We start from the raw sequence: 19,727 nt of genomic DNA, 5'->3' as shown, positions 1-19,727 counted from the left end.
CAGAAGGTACCAGCCATAGGATAGGAAAAGTACTAGCCCTGGAAACAGAATAACAAGGTGATATCTCATTCTGCTTATGCTATGACTATGGCCAGGAACATGACAGTCTGACCCGTTGATGGTCAATCCTATGTGCAGCCACACAGGCGCCTAAGCATTAGAACTAGGGAGTGAACCAATGGCATGTAAACACAGATCATGTAAACACAGAACACATCAGAATACATACAGAAATACCCCGGATTCCTACACATTCAAGAAACCAAACAGGAGTGGCTTGAACTCAAGGTACTTGTGCATCGACACTTAAAACACCTTGAGCCTCAGGTGTTGTGGCAGAGGTTTCTGCAAGGTGCTGTGGGGAGGCCTGATCAGTTTCCCCACATGAAGTTGATTGTGGAGATAATGCTTGTGTTCCCAATGTCAACTTCTTGCTGTGAGTGAGGCTTCTCCTGCATGAAAAGGATAAAGTCTGACTGGAGGGGATCACTGTCAAACACAACGCTGAATAGTCTCCTCCACATCTCGCTACATGGCCCAGAGGTTGAAGACTATAATTCAGAAAAGGCACTCACAAAGTGGTGGCAAAGTAGTCTCCGAAGCCGACGACCAATGTTCAAAGATAGTGTGTGAGAGACACTGTCTTTGATGGGTTACAGAGGGCAGCAGTTCAGTTCTGACATCGCTATATGATGTTTTTGCTTTGTTAAGTGTTTCATGTATTGTGTATGGGGGATTGTGTATGTATGTGAGAGAGGGCCAAGTGTGTGAGTGAGTAAGTGTGTGTGTGAGAGGAAGGTCAGTTGTGTAGGAGGGACAGGAGTGCATAGTGTACATGTGAGAAGGGTTGTGTGTGTGTTTGTGTGTGAGTGAGAGGATATGGGGGGTGGCAGAAAATTAATGTTAATGAGATGTTCATGAGATGTTAAAGTGTTAAGAACTTACATGGTGGACCAGAGTAAGTCAATGATGTCATGCAAGTTACTGAAACAAGGTTATTACGCTATTTTTATTATGTACAATGGGAAAACGTAAAACTTAAATTTGGGACACTTGTGGTTAAGTCCGGGACAGTACAAAGTAGAATTCGGGACAGCTGCGGGACACTGAGGAAAAAAGTTAATTTCGAGCCCTGGCCTAAACATTACGATGCTCCGGACCTTTGCTTGAGGAAATATTCCGTAACGACCTCGCTGAAGATTAATTGAATACCCCTGGTGTATACTGTATTTTGTTTTTGTTCTTGACAATTGTCAGTGTCTCTTGAGTGATCAGAGCTAAATGTGTTGGGCTAATTTAGATGTAATATTGAGTCATTGTCTTTGATTTACCGGATTGACCCTAAAGCACTCCTTGTTTACAAATCACTTAAAGGACAAATCCGGTATGAATTGATCCATAGCTCTTGTTGGAAATCACTGTGTGCTGTTCATAGGAAAAAGAAAATGTGGCACAGCCAATTCTGAGTTATGGACAGGGAAGTATAGCCCAGAGCCGTATAGAAGTACTTTTTTGGTATTCCTGACATAATGCAGGGTAGCCATGGGGGTCTTAAAAAGTCTTTAAAACGGTCTTAAATGTCATGTTCCTTAATTAAGGTCTGAAAAAAGTCTTAAATTCCGTTGCCAAAGTCTTAATTTTTTTTTTTAAACGAAGGTCTTCAATTTTAATTATACTAGCCTGCAAGCAAGGTGAAATGGGGAAAAAAAACTAGCCTGGCGGGCCATTCTATATCATTGAAATGTATAGTCTGGAATCGAGCCATTCACCTCGCTTAATCCAAAGGGCGGGCAGAGAATTGTCTTTCAAACTGCCTAGGCATGCAATAGGCCAGCTAAGACCATATCCATTATCCGGTCGGCAAAAGCGGCAAATACATCCTTCTTGAAAGGAATGACTTAAGTGCATTGTGTTGCTCAACTTTAAAAAGAAAAGCACAAGTCCAACTCCTCCAAAGTTGACGCCAACGCCGATTCAAACAACCTTAGCCATCTTCGTTTGCCATAGCCACCTTCCTTGTTGTTCACTGTCAATAGAAATCATGGGACTGTCGCCATCCTGTTAAGCCCGCCAGGGGTTGATTAAGACTCTCTAACAAAAAGTAGCTATTGTTGTCACAATGTGATTGGATGACCTTTGCAAACTTTTACATCAGGAGAGAGGAAAGGATCCTTGCTAACTAATTCTGCTAGCTCAGGTCATGTATGTCATTCGTAATTAGTGCTAAAATCCTTATAGAACATGATCCCTTCTATGAACTTGATAGTTTTTTATTTACATTTATCTAATGACAGACAACAATGAATTGCATCCACATATCCTTATGCATTATGTGCAACTATTATTCACTAGCCTAAAACCGTGAGACTGAAGGCTACAGTAATTACTCACGTATTTCTTAAAGTGACTCAATTACACCTAGGCCTACACACCACATTAAAATTTGCCTAGGTGTAATAGTTTAAAAATAAATATTAAGTATTTAAATGACTAAATATGTTTAGCAATTAAGCAGATTAATAGTAATTATGCAGATTAAAAAATACTATACATTAACTGTACACTTTATATGAATTTGAAGGTATATGAAATAAGCCATAATTTTCTGTGTGTGTGGAAAGAGTCAAGCAGAATCTAGGATGCCCACTGGTGTGAATGATAACACTATATTCAATATTACTGATGATGTCAAGGTGGTCTGGGCCCCCAAATCAAATACATTTTTTAAGAATTATCGAAGAAGTATCGAAATCGCAATTCTTGATGTGGTATCGGTATCGAAACAATAATTTTGGTATCGTGGCAACTACACTAGTCTAATTTCTTAGGATATGCGCAAACAATACTTTGGGTTTTCGCACCGGCAGCAATGAATCAACATAATCAGTCGAAAGGAGAGGACAGCACATCATGGGGAAGTGTTGTTTTAATTGTCATTATGGATTTGATCTGGTGTTTTACAACCGCATCAGGGTTACTTTGTTGGTCATAATTTGTCATGTTAGTTCTTTGTCCTTTGGACAGTGCCTGGTGAGCTAAAACAACAAGGCTTTGAATCAGTTTACACCAGATTTGCCCTTCAATGAGACTGTGTGACATGTTCCAGCAATACTCATCACTTAAAACCTCACTGATCACAGGAGAAATGTTCCTGTTGAAACCCACTATCAGAACTAAACAAGGCAACGCTGCATTTAGTTGTTATGCGTTCTGGCTATGGAGCCAGCTCCCAGATGACAAAAAAAAAATTGCCCAAATTACTTTTTTTGACATCAGGACTCTGAACTAAACTATTTTCATATGCCCATTTTTTTTTTTACACTGAATAGGCTTAGTCCAACCAAAACAAGGTTTTGCCTAGTGGTAAGCTGGATAGGGGTTAATCCTAGCCTGACAATACAGTTTACTCACTAGATGAAGTGAGGGAATTCAACAAACTTGTTTAAGCTTGACATATATCAATACAATCTGTTTTTCAATTGGGCAACATATAGCAAATGTGAGTGGTAGCTATCACATCCCCCATTCTGTGTTTAAGTGATTAATAAGGTGTGTCTGATCTTTGTGCTGTATCAAAATTCCCACAGTTATGAAAGCAGACGGTCAAACAAATGTCTTACTTTGTATTTTTGAGTGGCTCACAAACTATCAATGTTCTATTTTCTGCTCTTCTCTCCCTCCTCCCTTTGGTTGGTTCCACCACCAGGATAAAAGACGCAGATTGACCAGCCCACGCTTTCATCCACCATTGTATACAGTATGGCACGCTTTGGCACAAGTTCAGTTTGTTTATGTTATTGTTTATTAGTTCATTTCTCCATGTTGTATGATTTATAGATAGACTTAAATTGTCATTGTGCAGTTGGTCCGTACAATGCAATTTGCTTGTGCAGCTTTTAAAAATAATACTCACATACACACTCACACACACAAAAAAATAAAAAATAAGAATACACATTATAAAAAGAACATATCAAGGGATTAACATGCTGCAAGTGCAACTGTGCAAGCTCCCATTGCTTAAAGTCCATTTTTAAAGTACAACTGTTTTGCTTTGTTTTATAAAATAAAAGTTTGAAATGCTATGGAGTGCCCTATTTTTTGACCCTCAAACTGATATCTCAATTGTAACTCCTACTTCTCAACAGTTTCTCATTGCAATGTCTCCTCATTTTTGCTCTATTATTTCTCCTAAGGAGAAACAAGTTGTAAATGAGACTACACTCAAACATATAAGAGATCTCCCGTATTTCTCCTGCTTCTCAAACTAAAATCTCTTATGTGACTACATCTGCTCTATTATTTCTCCTAAGGAGAAACAAGTTGTAAGTCAGACTACACTCAAACATATAAGAGATCTCCTGTATTTCTCCTGCTTCTCAAACTAATATCTCTTATGTGACTCCTGCTTGTCTTATTGCTATGTGTCTCATCTTTTGCTTGTTTTATTTCTCCTAAGGCAAAATTAGGAGAAATAATTGTGACAAAAGTAATACTTAAATGATCCTTAAAAGAGAATCACCATTTTGCCTCCTTAGCAACAGAAGGGATACAAATGAGAAGCAAAAGTTTCCTCTGGGAGGGCGCCTACTCTAGCCTGTTAGTCCTCTAAAATTTGATATAGGCTAACATTGAGAAAATGTTGAAATGATTGAGAAACGCACAACAGTAGCTACATATAGAAAATACCAAATATATATATATATATATATATATATATATATATATATATATATATATATATAATTTTTATTTTACCATCGACACCTATGTGCCGCATATACCAAGATATCCTGTGGTGTTCCCCAGGGGTCGATCTTTGGGGCCACTATTATTCAATCTTTATGCTCCCACTTGGACAAATCATCTAAAATAATTTGATTTCATATCATAGCTATGTAGATGACACACAAATTTACTTAGCTCTGTCACCAAACGACTATGGTCCCCTTGAATTTATGTGTCAGTGTATAGAACAAATCAACACCTACCTGGATGTCTCAAAATTTTCTTCAGCTAAACAAAGAAAAAACTGAAGTAATTATATTTGGTAAAAAGGAGGAAAGACTTAGGGTTGCCACTCTCCTTGACACAGAAGGGTTGAAAGCAAACAATACTGTTAAAAATCTTGGTGTATTAATTGACAGTGATCTAAATTTCAACAGCCACATGAAAGCGATAACTAAATCAGCTTTTTACTACCTTAAAAAATACTTGCTGTCTTTTATTACTTTTTTTTACTGCTTTTGCTTTTATTTTTTCTTATTAAATATTCTTTATTTTTAAATGATTTTACCTTGTGTGTTTTATGTTTTGTTTTTATTATGATCTTTACCTTTTTAAACTATTATTTTAAATATATTGCCCTTATATGCTTTTATTTGCTATTACTGTTTGCTTTTCTTTATAAAGCACATTGAATGACCTTATATGCCCACAAAACAGACCTTATATGCACAAACCTGGCCTGTATGCAGGAGAGTATAAGTATATATACTTTTTTGATCCCGTGAGGGAAATTTGGTCTCTGCATTTAACCCAATCGGTGAATTAGTGAAACACAAACAGCACACAGTGTACACACAGTGAGGTGAAGCACACACTAATCCCGGCGCAGTGAGCTGCCTGCTACAATGGCGGGCCCAGGGGAGCAGTGAGGGGTTAGGTGCCTTGCTCAAGGGCACTTCAGCCACAGCCCACTGGTCGGGGCTCGAACCGGCAACCCTCCGGTTACAAGTCCAGAGTGCTAACCAGTGGGCCACAGCTGCCCCCTGAGACACAGAGGGAAGTTTAAATGGGAACTTAAAATGGGATTAATTGGAAAATACATTTGTAATTTAACCCTGTTACCTATGGCTTTAGTGTACTAAAATAAAAACAAAAGAAAACAGGACTGAGTACACAGTGCATTTTAGTGTTTCTTACAGAATTTTGTTTAATCTGTGTTGTGCTGAACAACGCCCTTTATCTGTTCTAAAATCTCTGGAACCAGCCTCTTGGGGTTTATTGCTTGACAAAGTACTGTATGCATTCACGCACACTGGAAATACCAACCAGCTTCAATGTTCACAAACAATGCCAAGCAAAATCTAGATAAATCAGAGAAAAATACATCAAGAAAAACACTGTCTGTGTTGATGTCTGTGGGTGACATGTGTGAATCTATTCTGGTTAAGAAACTAGATTATCAATATTTTGCATGACCTAATTGTGGCTTGATTAACTTGACTTAGCCTACTTAAATTATATCAAGGACTCAACTTGCTTGATTTTCACCACACTGACTTAGATCTTGTGTGACTTAGACTTGATGGTTAAAACTTGAGACTTGCTTACTTGCACATGTTAGGAGAACAAGCAGTGATGCACCACTCTGAGCTCCTTGTCACCACAACACCTGACGTCCAGGACAATGTAGCGGTCTCCTTTCTGCTTCAGGATGAGTGTGTGTGTGTGTGTGTGTATGTATGTGTGTTATGTGTGTGTGTGTGTACATGCGTGGCTGGGCGCATGCATTTGTATTGTGTGGAGAAACAACTGCTTGGGTATTTGGATAATAAATCTAACTTTCCTGTAGCCTCTGTTGACATGAATTTTTCTTTTGTATCCTCCAAGGAAATGATGCCTATGTTGTCAGAATCATTGGGCCACATGGGCGGCTATAGGACTACAAATGTTCCACAGATTCTGTTTCTTCCATTCATCCCAGGGATGATATTGCCTGCCAAAATATTTTCTCTATGAGTAGCCTAAGCATAACATGGCCCAGACTGTGGAAGCGTCCGATTACTTTTGGGAACCGATGGGCCCCCAAATCAGAGGCGCATGATGGTCTGCATGCTCATGACCTATATTTTGAGTTGATAAACAGCTGGAATTATCCCTTATTTAGGCCTCAGGTTGAGCTCTTATTACAAGAACAAGACCAAAAACTTTCCATTGTCCCCCTACACGTTTTCTCTCATTACACTGTAGCTAGTAAAATGGCTAACGTTAATTTAGATGCACAGACCTAGCAACGATAGACGTACACAACGGAAAAATACCACTTGTGTACCAAACAAAGATTGTTAAGGCGGAGCTTCCCCTTAACAATCTTTGTAGCAAATACGCATCGAGTTCGAGAATGACGTCACCTACAGTCATAAGGCTTGATACATTCTTCCTGGGCAGTGTGGCTTGTATCGTGCGTTTCAGCTGCTCTGCCAGGTTCTTTTGAAAACCATCCACAAACTCGCTTACATTTGTATATTTTTTCTATTCTTTCTCCTTTTGTCACAACAAAAACCTCAAAACTGAAGTTGTTTCGGTAAAGGTAAGATGTGTTTTAACTAGCAGTTTTTTTTTTTTTATCAAGCCTCTTCAAAATGGCTGCTGACCGTCGTATTTTTCTGATGGCTAGCAGCTAGTCTGCTAACACTAGCCGAACCCATTGGCTGACTATTAGTGCAGATTTAGCTTGTTAGCTAGCCAGCTGCTGCGTAAAATGGCGTCGTGTTTGCAGACCACGAGCATTTCTTCCCAATACCGGCATTTCAAGTCATAATGCATGTCTGATGTTATAACCCTTCATAGTATTGGTCAATGTAGAGACCTGTCAAATATTTACCCAGTAAACGTAGACATGCACAAATATGTTGTCGGTGTGTGTCTCAAATGGGCAATGTTAGCTTGCAAGACCAGCTAGCTAGACAACTGTTCGTTTTAGATGGCTAAATTAGCTAGCAAGTAAGCTAAAATCAGTTTAGTTAATATTGACATCGGTAGAATCAATTGGTATTTTGGGTGTCCAGCTCATTACCTTGCCTGCTAGAGACATATTCAGCATGTGATGTGAAGATGTGTGGTGACAGGAGAATAGAACAATGTACCATTAGCTTGCTAGCGACAGAGCTAACTTAGACAATTAACGTTAAAGTTCAGCTTTTCAAATTGCATTGTCAATTTTAAAACCACCTAATGCACATATAAGCAAACCATTTGCTAGCTATGTTAAGTGATGGTATTATGGTTTGCAAAATGATTTCAGGCCCCTGGTTGTTTAACATTTGTTCACGTTAAACATTATTTCTTACGTTAGCCTTGAGAACAGAGGCATCAACAACGCTTTGTTGAACAGTTCACTAACGTTAGCTAACTAGTAGCAGCTACCTCTTCTAGGCAAGTTTACCAAATCGAGCATATTTGTGGCATTGAAAAAAATGTTTGTTTGCCGTGACGTACATTAATTAATCAGGTATTGCAGACTCGTAACAAGCGGCATTTTACTGTTTATCAAATTTGCTAGTTGGATTACTGATGGTCGCAACCCTAGATGTGTGCAAGACTAACTTAACGTTAATGTCAATCGCTGCATCACTAACATGATTGCTATAATGGCCTAACGTTAGCTGCTACGTGAAAAAACTAGAAAGGTAACGTTAACGTCATCCTAAAGGCCAAAATGTTTGCCTGGAGCCTAAACCCGATTCATCCAGAATTACACATTTGTTGGCACAGTTGACTTCCTTACGTTACCTCATTCAGTTTTGTAACGCTCATGTAACACAAAGGTAACGTTAAAGTGAAGTTTTTATAAACGTGGTAAGTTATGGCGATATTTTGTAACGGGATCTAAAGCGAGTGAACTTGAGCCTTTGTTTATCATCATCTCTTGGCTAACAATGTAAGCGGGGCTTGCTAGTTGAAGCAAGTTTATAATATGCGAACTTAACAGTAGTTCATTCGAAAATTTGTTGATTTGTCTGATTACTAGTTTGTCTACGAAAGCCAGTGATTTAGTAATTTTGCTATAGAAAAGTTGACTGCGATATCTGCCTTTGCTGTGTTAACTTGGGGTCAATGTCTGTCTTTCCCTCAGTTCGGTTTTCCCCACCCCACCCTTTGAATATTATTCTTTTGAAGATTCTTCGTTGTCAAGCCGCCAAAGTGGAGAGTGTGATTGCAGAAGGGGGTGCTTCTCGTTTCAGGTATGTGTAGTGTAGGGTAGTTGTTTTTTTTCCATAAAGTATCACTGCTTGTGTTACTGTGAGGGCAGGTGTCCATACAGTTTCCACAGACACTATTTTCTCAGCTATTCTCTGATGTGTGATTGAGAGCTCTTTCTTTATTCGATGTCTGTGTTAATCATCTTGGATTCATCATCCTTAAAAATAGGTCATGTCTCATTCGATCAATGCCAGTGCCAGCATTCATTTTCCACATCCAGCTTGTGCTGTTTGCTCACGAAGATCAGCGTCTGTCCAGGCCACACTTTCACTGATTCTCCCTAAATGTGACATCTCTCCCCATTATGCACCTATTTAGTTGCCATAGAGACGAACCAATCTGCATCGGTGTTGTACAGCGTTGATCGTCGTGAGCAAGAGGACATTCTTATTGAATTAACTTGTTAATTCATGAAAACAGGGTAAAAAAAAAAAAAAAAAAAGAGAGACATGATATGCCCAATGTTTCATAGAGGATGCTTCAAGGAATCTAATGCTAATCTTACTGCACTCCAGTCTCCCTCGTGTGTGTGTGTGTGTGTGTACACGTGTGTGAGTTCTTAGTGATGTCTAGGTGATTAGTCATGATCACCATTTCATCTTTTTTTGCAGTGCTTCTTCGGGCGGAGGAGGAGGTCGGGGTGCACCTCAGCACTATCCCAAGACTGTCGGCAACAGGTACAGCCTGATGTCCTAGTTCCATCACCTGTGATATCGTAACATTAGCCGTGCATCATTTCCTCTGTCTGTTTTCCTTAGCGAGTACCTGGGGAAATCCCCAGGGCCTAGCGTTCAGAGATGGGTTCCTTCAAGAAGCACTAGACGAGATGTCAACACCTCCAACGAAAAAGAACGACACGATGCTATATTCAGGAAAGTAAGAGGGTGAGTGTCTGCTTGGCAGAAAAAGAAATCGGGCACCCAGGGCACTTCTGTAAACAATCTTTGCAAACGTTACATCTGTGTTGTGTTCTGTCCGAGTGTCACTGTCATTTTCCCCTCCTCTCCCGCCTTTGCCACTTAAAGCTTTGTGTTTTGAGGCGTTACACATGCCCTGGTTGTGAGTCAGCTGATGTTTTTCAGCTCTTCAAAATTCCATGGCTGTGCCAATAAACAGTTGCCTTTTGTTCTCCCAGCAAGCAGTGGCGCTTTCCCTGACCTGACCCTTTTTTCTTCTTGCAGCATACTTAATAAGCTGACCCCTGAGAAGTTTGACAAGCTATGCCTTGAGCTCCTTAATGTGGGCGTAGATTCTAAACTCGTCCTCAAAGGAATAATCTTGCTGGTGAGTCTTTGCAGCGCAGTCCTTGTTCACGTATGGTTAAGTGCTTCATGAGCTGCATGGTGTATTCTTGTTATTATGACTGTTTTATGACATGGTTGCGAAGAAGGATTATTTTATTTTCATGTGTTTAGCATATTGTTTAGCATTTGAACAAATAATAAGATATCTTCAAAAATATAATTTTAGTCATGATTAAATTTGGCACAGCTGATATTGCTACATTCATATGGGTTTAGAAGAAATTGCAGTTTAGAGGAAAACAAAGGTATTTTTTTAATGTAATTATTTCATCTCTATAGATTGTAGACAAAGCCCTAGAAGAGCCCAAGTACAGCTCGCTCTATGCTCAGCTATGTCTGCGCTTGGCAGAGGATGCACCAAACTTTGATGGCCCAGCACTTGAGATCCAAACCTCCCAAAAGCAGAGCACAGTAAGTACTCCTGTTTTTCTGTTATCCTGTTATTTTCTCTGTATTTGGTAACATTTCTGCATTTTTAATTCTGAATTCTCTATATGCATACATTTTTGCAGACCTTCAGAAGACTTCTGATATCCAAGCTTCAAGATGAATTTGAAAACCGCACCAAAAATGTTGAAAGTGAGCAAGTCCTTCCTTCTGAAATGCTTTATGAACTGTTCTGTGGGCCATGTTGCTGATCCTGCTGCTTGCTCTTCTGTTAGTCTATGACAAACAGGACAACCCTCTCACCTCTGAGGAGGAGGAGCAGCGAGCCATTGCCAAGATCAAGATGCTCGGCAACATTAAATTCATCGGCGAACTTGGCAAACTCGACCTCATCCACGAATCTATCCTTCATAAGTGCATCAAAACAGTATGTACACCTCATGTGTACTACTTATCTTGAAGCCATCCTTTAGATATATGTATTCTTATCTGACTAGGCAATGAATGAAAAAGCCTCTAAAATGTGAATGTCTTGCATATAAATCTGCTAGTTTATATGAAGTGAATGTCTTAAGTCTGACTTAGACAAGGATAAAGGTAGACTTGTAGAAAACATCACTTGTAATCTTGATGTTTTGTAAAAGAGCACTTCTCAAATTTTGCTGTTGTAGATTTGGCTTTACTAGTGCAGAGTGACCGTATTTTCATTTTGGATCTTCCATACTTAGATATTCCATCTCTGTCCTCTCTTGTTCAGCTTCTGGAAAAGAAGAAGAGGGTCCAGCTCAAGGATATGGGGGAGGATCTGGAGTGCCTCTGTCAGATAATGAGAACTGTGGGGCCGAGACTCGATCATGAGAAAGCAAGGGTTAGTGCGCTGGCAACCACATCAGTGACTCACTACCGGTATCGCCCTGACTAATGCCCGTCTTTCTTCTCCAGTCTTTAATGGATCAGTACTTTGGCCGTATGCAATCCTTAATGAACAACAAGGACTTGCCAGCAAGGATTCGTTTCCTGCTGCAAGATACAGTGGAGCTGCGAGAAAACAACTGGGTTCCTCGCAAAGCTTTTATTGACAACGGACCAAAGACGATTAACCAGATTCGTCAAGATGCAGTGAAGGTTCAATTTTTATATGTAAATTACCACTCATTGCATTTTATATTTCTTTGATTGCTGTATATATCATATCAATGTTTTTTGTACTGTATATATTAGCATTTTGTCATGTCAATGTATTGTATTGTTACAAGTTTTAAAATACAAGCAATACTTTACTACAAAATATTGCTAAACAGGCTGTTAACTCAGACCTTCTTTTTTTCCCCTCTTTCTCAGGATTTGGGTGTCTTCATTCCGCCCATGACCCAGGGAATGAGGATGGACTTCTTTCTGGATGGCCCTTTCATGCCACCCAGGATGAAACTGGACAGAGAAACTCTTGGGGGATTGGCTGACATGTTCGGACAAATGCCAGGTGGGTGAGCCCCGTCACTGATTTAGGTGTTACTTGTGGGTGGGGCGAGCAAGTGAGTGGCTCAAGGAGCGGAATTACTTATGTGTCAAAGATCACAAAGCAACATGTATGTCTCAGCTAATTGGCTGTATGTGCCTGTGTTTAGGCAGTGGCATAGGGACGGGTCCCGGAGTCATTCAGGACCGCTTCTCGCCCACAATGGGCCGCCATCGCTCCAACCCGCTCTTCAATGGACACGGTGGACACATGGCTCCTCCGCCACAGTCTCAGTTTGACTTGGGCGTCAAACCGTTCATGAAAACCAACCAGGTAATAAGACCCCTTTTACCTCCATCTCAAATCTTGTGTAATGTTATCTGATGAACTGATGTCTCCAAAAATGCAGATAAAGCACATAAATATGAGGATATTGAACAGAGAATATTTCCTCAGGGTTACAATTATAGGTATAGATCATATCTGTAGGCTGTTGGAACTATTTCAGTAGTCGAATATAAATCGAATAATCGAATGTTGAAATTACTAATCGAATGTGTTTTTTTGGGGGGGATTTTTTTAAAAATAATTTTAGAATAACACTACTCACAAAAAGTCAGGGATATCTGGCGATCTTCGGGTGAAATTTAATGTTTCAGTACTGAAACGTTGGACATGACACTCAAAAGTTTAGAGAAGGTCACATTTAAGTTCACCTGTCAAGGTTATAGTGGTTTTTAGGCTTATCCTGAAATTTTACCCAAAAGCCGAATATCCCTGACTTTTTTTGAGTAGTGTATGTGTTGGCTAATTTAAGTGAATGTGTGAAAATGAAACGGTTTTGTCACGTCTGATGCACAATCTAGAAATGGCAGAAAACAATGTATGCATGGAGATCATCTCCTGAAAATTTTAGAAGTGATGTGTGGAAAGTTTTTGGATTTCCATCAGAAAACAGAAAAATAACTAGTAGCCTAAAATATGTTGTAATCTGCAGAAAATGTAGGCTAAGGCCAAAATGAAATCTCACTCGAAATCAGCGGTATAAGTAGGGCTGAAACGATTCATCTAGTTACTCGAATAACTCTATTACAAAAATTACTCGAGGCAAAAACCCTGCCACGAAGCCTCGTTAAATTCCTATGACGCGCAGGGATCTGATTGTTCCACACGGACCGTTGTTCAGGAAGCACACCACTAGCGCGTGAATCGTGATTCATTCTGAATTTAGCTGGCGCGATGGCGGAGTCAAGATGTCCATAAATGGCAGAGAATGTCTAAAGTTTTCAAGTTTTGGGATCATTACATACTCGAAAAGGAAAAGAACAAGCATCTGAATCGAAAACATCCACTCCATGCTGTTTCACCAAGCGTCAATAAAGTAGGCTATCTATCTATCAATCTATCTAGCCTATCTACCGGTATCTACGTAGCCTATAGTCTACATTGATGTTGGCTGATTTTAATCACATATTGAATTTGTAGATGTCGTGATATAATGTTTAGCTTTGATGTTTTTAAGTAGTAAACTTATTCACCTTCAATTGCAAGACGGTATGCCTAAAAGAACCCCTTCTTACACACATGCATGCACCCACATCTTCCTTCACGCACCGCACGCGTACACACACAGGTTGCTAGGTTAGCAATAGGCTCACCCCAGAAATTATTTTGTAGTAGCCTAATGGTATGCTATTTTTTAGTAGCCTAATGGTAAAACTATTTGTTAGTAGCCTAATGGCAAATGCTGCAGGTGTAGAAATCTACATAAAACAGATATTTACTTTGATGTCAGGTCTAGATTACAGCATGAAACTTGTTGTGCATATTAATACATTAAATTGCTTTCCCTCTTCTCCCTCCCAGCACTTAACAACATAGTATGGACAGCTTTGTTCGCCCAGCTAAGTCATGCACAAGAGGCTGCAATTTTACAGAGAGCATTTTGAACATTATGTAATTGTTGGCACTGGCACTTATAAACACTAAATGGGTAAATTGCAATAAATGGGCTTAGTTTTGGAGCCAAATGTTGGAGTTAGAATAAATACCTCTGTGCCAATTGCTTGATCATTTTACAGCCATGTCATTTTCGTTATGCATTATTCGTTTTATCGATCGATAAAGTGCTAGATTAATCGATTACAAAAAGAATCGATAGCTGCAGCCCTAGGTATAAGCGGTATTCTTGCTTTTCAACCGCGGTAAGAAAAAATCCATACTGTCCCAGCGTTGATGGTGGCATTGGCAATGCATAAGCCCGTATATACAGTAGAGGTGCATAGTAAATATTAATAATAGGCCAAATTTGAGCATTAAATATTCAAATATAATTTATTTTTTTTTAAATAACAATGAATGAAATTTGAATGGGATTATAGAGGAAGGTTGACAGCCTTCATCTGTATCTGGCATGACTTCACAGATAATCTATAGCCATCTATGCAATCAGTTGTTAATATTTCTGTGGCCTTTCTTTGTACAGGGACAGAATCAGCATTTCCACAATCAGAACCAGAGCCACCCATCCCAGCAGCAGGCCCAGTCAAAGGACATGCCTCCCAGGTTTATCAAGAAAGGACAGCTTAATGCAGATGAGGTACGAGCGGGTGGATTCGCTACACAGCAGCCTCATGCAGTGTGCCCGGTGATTATAAAAAGACGCGTTATTCTGACGGATCCCCCCCTGCTGTCTGTTCTCTGGCTTTTCTTCTCTCTCACTAGTCTCCCCCTTTGCTATGTCTATCTGTTTTCTCCTCTGTCTCTCCATCTACGACAGCCAGCAGGTCCACTGATTGCGATTATGAGAGATGAGGGCACAACTTTAAACCTCATATGACTTTTCTCCTACTTTGTTGCTCTGCTGACGTGTCCTTCTTGACCCCTGCCCCTCCCCACCCATCTCCCTATAGATCAGTCTGAGACCAGCACACTCCTTCCCCGTTAACAAAAATCAAGTGCCAAAGCTGCAGCCTCAGATCCCCACCATGATTCCTCCAAGTGCGCAGCCACCCCGCACCCAGACCCCTCCTCTTGGACAGGTTTGTATTGTATTTGTACTTGTACATGCCTTATTGGGACTGCTACACATGTTTATCCACCTGTGCCTGCTGTGCTACGAACCTCATTTGATCTCCTGATTTGGTACCTGAATGTGTAACTGAGCTAGCCGGATTACTGATCGAATCAAGAGGATGATGAGCCTGGCTGCTCTCCATTAGGTAGAGCATTAAGGGAAAAGCAGACAGCTTTTGAGAGACTGCATTGTCATTCCTTTAATATGCTTTATCCACAGCCTCAACTTGGTCTGAAAACCAACCCCCCTGTGATCCAGGAAAAACCTCAGAAGACCAACAAGAAACCTGCTCCTGCAAAGGAGGAACTCCTCAAAATGACAGTAAGCAGACTTCTCAACTAGGTTTTGCGGTTTTCCTCTTCCGTTAGTGGTGGTGTAAAGAAGACTCAGTACATGTACAAGAGAAAACAAAGTTACCCTATGTGGCTGGTTGTCACTAGTCCGACTGACTTGTTTGGTTTTCATACATGTTTTGTACATTGTGCCTTACCAACATTGCTTTTGTTGATAAAGTCTGATGTGGTAGTATCAATGGAAACCTTTAATTGCCATGGAAACATGCAAACCTTATCTGTTTATACTAGGTTATGCTAAAAACAAAAGAAGGTGACCAATATTCTAAATTCTCAGGAGACCATTGTGACTGAGTATCTAAACAAGAAGAACATGGATGATGCAGTGAATGGGATCCGAGAAATAAAAGCACCCAAGCATTTCCTTCCAGAGATGTTAAGCAAAATCATTGTGTGCTCTCTGGAGAGGTCTGATGAGGACAAAGAGCAGGCCAGCGCCTTTATCAACACCCTCCGCACTGAGGGCCTAGTTACGGGCGAGAACTTCATGCAGGTACGTATGCTTCATGCGACCCTTACAGAACTTGGCACTATATGAGGGATGAGCGCTAGATCTCTGGATAAGTCTTCCCATTCTTAACACGTGCTTCACTATTAATAGGCGTGTTTCCACTGCAGGTAATCAGCCCCCTACCCAGGTAAAGGGGACAGGTACAGGACTGCATCGCTTTTCAGCCCTTGTGTTTTCATTGTTTACAAGACTTATAGGACCTACCCATATGCAGCCTTTTTTGCTGCACGATCGCAACACTAATTAGATTAACTAAAATGGCATAGCAGCTGCAGCAATTACTCTCCCCACCCTGATACACATTTGCTACGTCCTTCATTATCATTTTGGCTATGTGCAGAGACAGTGACCTAAACATTCGTACTACCTAAATTAGCCTATTTTTAGCGGACATTTGTTCATTCAGTGTAGGCTACCTCAACTCAACAAGCTAATAGCCTAACCTAATTTAGCTGAAATTGACATCTGCCTTGCTGGGTTTTAAATAAGATGTGCTTGTCGTCTTCCTCAAACCTCGTTTACATTTCGCACTTTTCGGGGCCGTGATGAAGGACCTACCCTGAGACATGGACTTGATTCAGCCCCGTAGAAGCTCCCAGAAAGTCATGTTGCTGGGAAAAAAGCCCTTATGTAGGGTTTGTGTGTGTTTGTCGCTCTGCAAAGATACTTGGAAAAAGACAAGTGTAAACAGAGTCTTTGACAGCTTGTCATTTTGCCTTATCGTCCTATGGTGTGTTCTGTGCAGGCTCTCCTGAATGTGTTGGACCAGTGTCCCAAGATCGAAGTGGACATCCCGCTGGTGAAGTCCTACCTGGCGCAGTTTGCGGCACGGGCCATCATGGCAGAGCTGGTGACAGTGGCCGAGCTTGGCCACCCGCTGGAGAATGGCACCCACTTCCCCTTCTTCTTGCTCTGCTTGCAGCAGGCTTCTAAGCTGAAGGACCGCGAGTGGCTCATTGACCTCTTCCAGCAGAGCAAGGTCAACATGCAGAAGATGCTCCCTGGTAGGTGATCATGGTTACCTCTACTAATCCATACAGTTTGGTTTTGCTTGCATTGGACACATTCAATTTTTCTATTCTCAGCTCTAACGGTTGCTCTCCTCCCGGCAGAGATCGACCAGAATAAGGATCGCATGTTGGAGATCCTGGAGGGGAAGGGCCTGAGCTTCCTGTTCCCCCTGCTGAAACTGGAGAAGGAGCTGCTGAAGCAGATCAAGGCAGACCCCTCCCCTCAGGCCATCTACAAGTGGATCAAAGACAACATCTCCCCCAAACTGCACACCGACAAGGGCTTCATCAACATCCTCATGACCAGGTGAGTGCTTGTGAAATAATGTGATTGTCGTAGGTCACTGACTTATCTAACTCAAAGACCCATTGGCATTTTAAGCTGTTTTTCAAGAGAAGGGTCAATATTTTAGTGCTTGGTTTTATTCCTAAGAAGAAGCTTGTCATCTGCATCCCCCTGACGTTTTGCCCTCCACATCAGCTTCCTACAGTACATCTCTCATGAGATGGGCCTGTCGGACTCTGAGGACCAGCTGGCAGCCCCCTCCAAAGAACAGCTGGAGCAGGAGAAGCAGCTGTTGCTGGCCTTCAAGCCAGTCATGCAGAAGTTCCTGCATGACCACACGGACCTTCAGGTCAGCGCCCTCTATGCGCTTCAGGTGCACTGCAATGCCTGCTCCTTTCCCAAGGGTACGTCTTGTTTCTCTGGCTCCCATACGAAGAACTTAAATCAACTGGGTCCTGAGCTACCATTCCAACTCTCCTCTTTGTGCATTTCAGGCATGCTGCTGCGCTACTTTGTCAACTTTTACGATATGGAGATCATTGAAGAAGAAGCCTTCCTAGCATGGAAAGAAGACATCACCCAAGAATTCCCTGGAAAAGGAAAAGCACTGTTCCAGGTATGGACATTCAAACTCAGCAATTATCTTTTTCAAACATCAGGTTTATCTGCTTAGTAGTCCTGGTACAGCTTCAAACATGTTAATGTGTGTATGTGATTGTGTGTCCCAGGTGAACCAGTGGCTGACCTGGTTGGAAACAGCTGAGGAAGAGGAGTCTGAAGAGGAAGGAGACTGAGAAACCAGCCAAAGCCTCAGAGTGTAGAACCTTCTGGATGAATACTGCAATATTGACCCCTTCCCTCCCTCCCTCCATCCCTCCACTCTCCCTCCCAGCCCCATAATCCAGAACACACAACCACTTGACATGCCCCCTGCTGCTCAACTCGTACTGTACACTATAAAGCATTATGAAGAGATAAGAGTTATACCAGTGAGGCCATTTGTTTTGCTTCTAGCATCGGAAATATGCTGCATGACAAGACATCTTTAGGTTTTGTGTTATGGTTGTGAGCGTGTCTGTGTGCGAACGAGATCTATGGGAATGGGTAGACTGCACCACAGAACTCAACAGGCGACTGTGTTCCTCAGGGTTTACTGGCATGGTTGAACAATATGTCATTGGTTTCTAGGTGTGTGTCCCCTGTTACCTTCTTGAAAACCGTCAGAGGTTGTGTGAAACAGGGAGAGGGAGAGCCGTCTGTTGACGTATAGATATTTAGACCACAACTCGTGTTTAATTCTCTTGTTCTCATGGATCTGTTACCTGCTTTCTCCTCGTTGCCCATAGAGAATTGTGATGAGGAACACAGACTTATTGTTGAGTGTGTGGCTCCATCTTCCCCTGTCAGTAGTGCAGTTATCTACAGCCTTCTCAATCGCATTGTACTGGAGTGATTTGCAATACCTACACAAGCCTGTCAGTTACAAAAGAATCTCTTTGAGGTAATCAGAAACTTTATTGTATTTGTTTTTTTTTTTTTTTTTGTTGTTTTTTTTTTTTTTTTAGGCTCTGTTTCTACCTCTTCAGTTCCTAGGCTTTCTTTTTATTTCTCTTCTGACTCATCTGTACTTAAGAGGTGTGCTCCCGTTCACTACTGTCATCTGCAATGCCCTGGTCAGTGCACCAGTCACCAGGGAGGACCTGGTCTGTGGACAGACTCCACCTCCGAGCCCTGCAGGGCAGTAGCTCTCATGTGCTTCTTGGGGGGATGTCCCTCGACTGTGTGAAGTGCAACACTGGCCTATGAAGCCGTCAGTGTCTGTCCCTCTTTTTGTCTTTGGCACGCCCACTCCTTTCTCCACTCAGTATTTTGTAAGGTATTGAATTTTGCTATTTTGTTTCTTTTTTTGTCAATTTTGTTTTTCCTTTTCTTAAATAATGGCAGTGAAGAAAATCTGATCTATCCTGCAAAAAGCCTTGGGCTGCCTCCCATTAAAATGGGCAAAACTAAGCATTTTAACCTGCCTTTTTTTTAATTTGGTGAATAAATGTTGAGATAATGAATTGGTTCGGAACTCTACCTCCATGCACATCTGGAGAGATTTCTTTTTTAAGGCTTTTACCCTTGTCAAGAAGAAATGTAATTGACAAGTGATTGAAAACGGTGAAGGAGAAGGTGCATTGTCCTCGATCAGTGGGGCTTCCTCTGATGTGAGCACAGCTTTGCTTCTGTAAAACTAAATGGCTTAGATCATGTAACTGTAAGGATGTTTTAAAATGCTCGATTGTGCACCACTGTTGCTTAACTCATTAAAGGTTAACACTTGATCACCAAGAAAGTACATTGTGTGAGTAGT

The 19,727-nt window shown here is 41.1% G+C and overlaps 1 protein-coding gene and 1 non-coding gene across 3 annotated transcripts; both read left to right on the top strand.

The window, feature by feature from the left end:
- The first annotated feature begins 8,864 nt into the window (after positions 1-8,864).
- Positions 8,865-19,712, top strand: eif4g2b (eukaryotic translation initiation factor 4, gamma 2b). Of its 2 annotated transcripts, none has more exons than XM_048256690.1 (20): positions 8,865-8,969; positions 9,600-9,665; positions 9,747-9,872; positions 10,170-10,272; positions 10,572-10,703; positions 10,805-10,871; positions 10,955-11,106; positions 11,437-11,547; positions 11,622-11,819; positions 12,021-12,159; positions 12,305-12,468; positions 14,621-14,734; positions 15,048-15,176; positions 15,431-15,532; positions 15,842-16,057; positions 16,821-17,079; positions 17,188-17,392; positions 17,567-17,775; positions 17,866-17,987; positions 18,100-19,712. In XM_048256690.1, the coding sequence occupies exons 7-20, from the start codon at positions 11,023-11,025 to the stop codon at positions 18,163-18,165; spliced, it is 2,118 nt and encodes a 705-aa protein (XP_048112647.1). In that variant the 5' UTR covers positions 8,865-8,969; positions 9,600-9,665; positions 9,747-9,872; positions 10,170-10,272; positions 10,572-10,703; positions 10,805-10,871; positions 10,955-11,022; the 3' UTR covers positions 18,166-19,712. The 2 variants fall into 2 exon arrangements, with proteins under 2 accessions (XP_048112647.1, XP_048112646.1); XM_048256689.1 differs by having other exon boundaries at positions 14,621-14,782.
- LOC125304076 lies at positions 14,776-14,955 on the top strand. Its single transcript, XR_007195188.1, has one exon. It is a non-coding gene; the product is annotated as a small nucleolar RNA SNORD97 (small nucleolar RNA).
- Positions 19,713-19,727: the final 15 nt, after the last annotated feature.

This window comes from Alosa alosa, chromosome 11, assembly GCF_017589495.1.
Source record: "Alosa alosa isolate M-15738 ecotype Scorff River chromosome 11, AALO_Geno_1.1, whole genome shotgun sequence".
Lineage (NCBI taxonomy): Eukaryota > Metazoa > Chordata > Actinopteri > Clupeiformes > Clupeidae > Alosa > Alosa alosa.
The sequence above is the reverse complement of the archived record's forward strand: the minus strand, read 5'-3'. Positions and strand labels throughout refer to the sequence as shown.

Bases quoted from the DNA above. Each gene is read 5' to 3' on its own strand.
- eif4g2b (XM_048256689.1), top strand. From the start codon at position 11,023: ATGCTCGGCAACATTAAATTCATCGGCGAACTTGGCAAACTCGACCTC. The intron at 15,533-15,841 runs GTAAGCAGACTT...CTAAATTCTCAG, and splicing joins AGGAACTCCTCAAAATGACA to GAGACCATTGTGACTGAGTA. The intron at 17,776-17,865 runs GTACGTCTTGTT...TGTGCATTTCAG, and splicing joins TGCCTGCTCCTTTCCCAAGG to GCATGCTGCTGCGCTACTTT.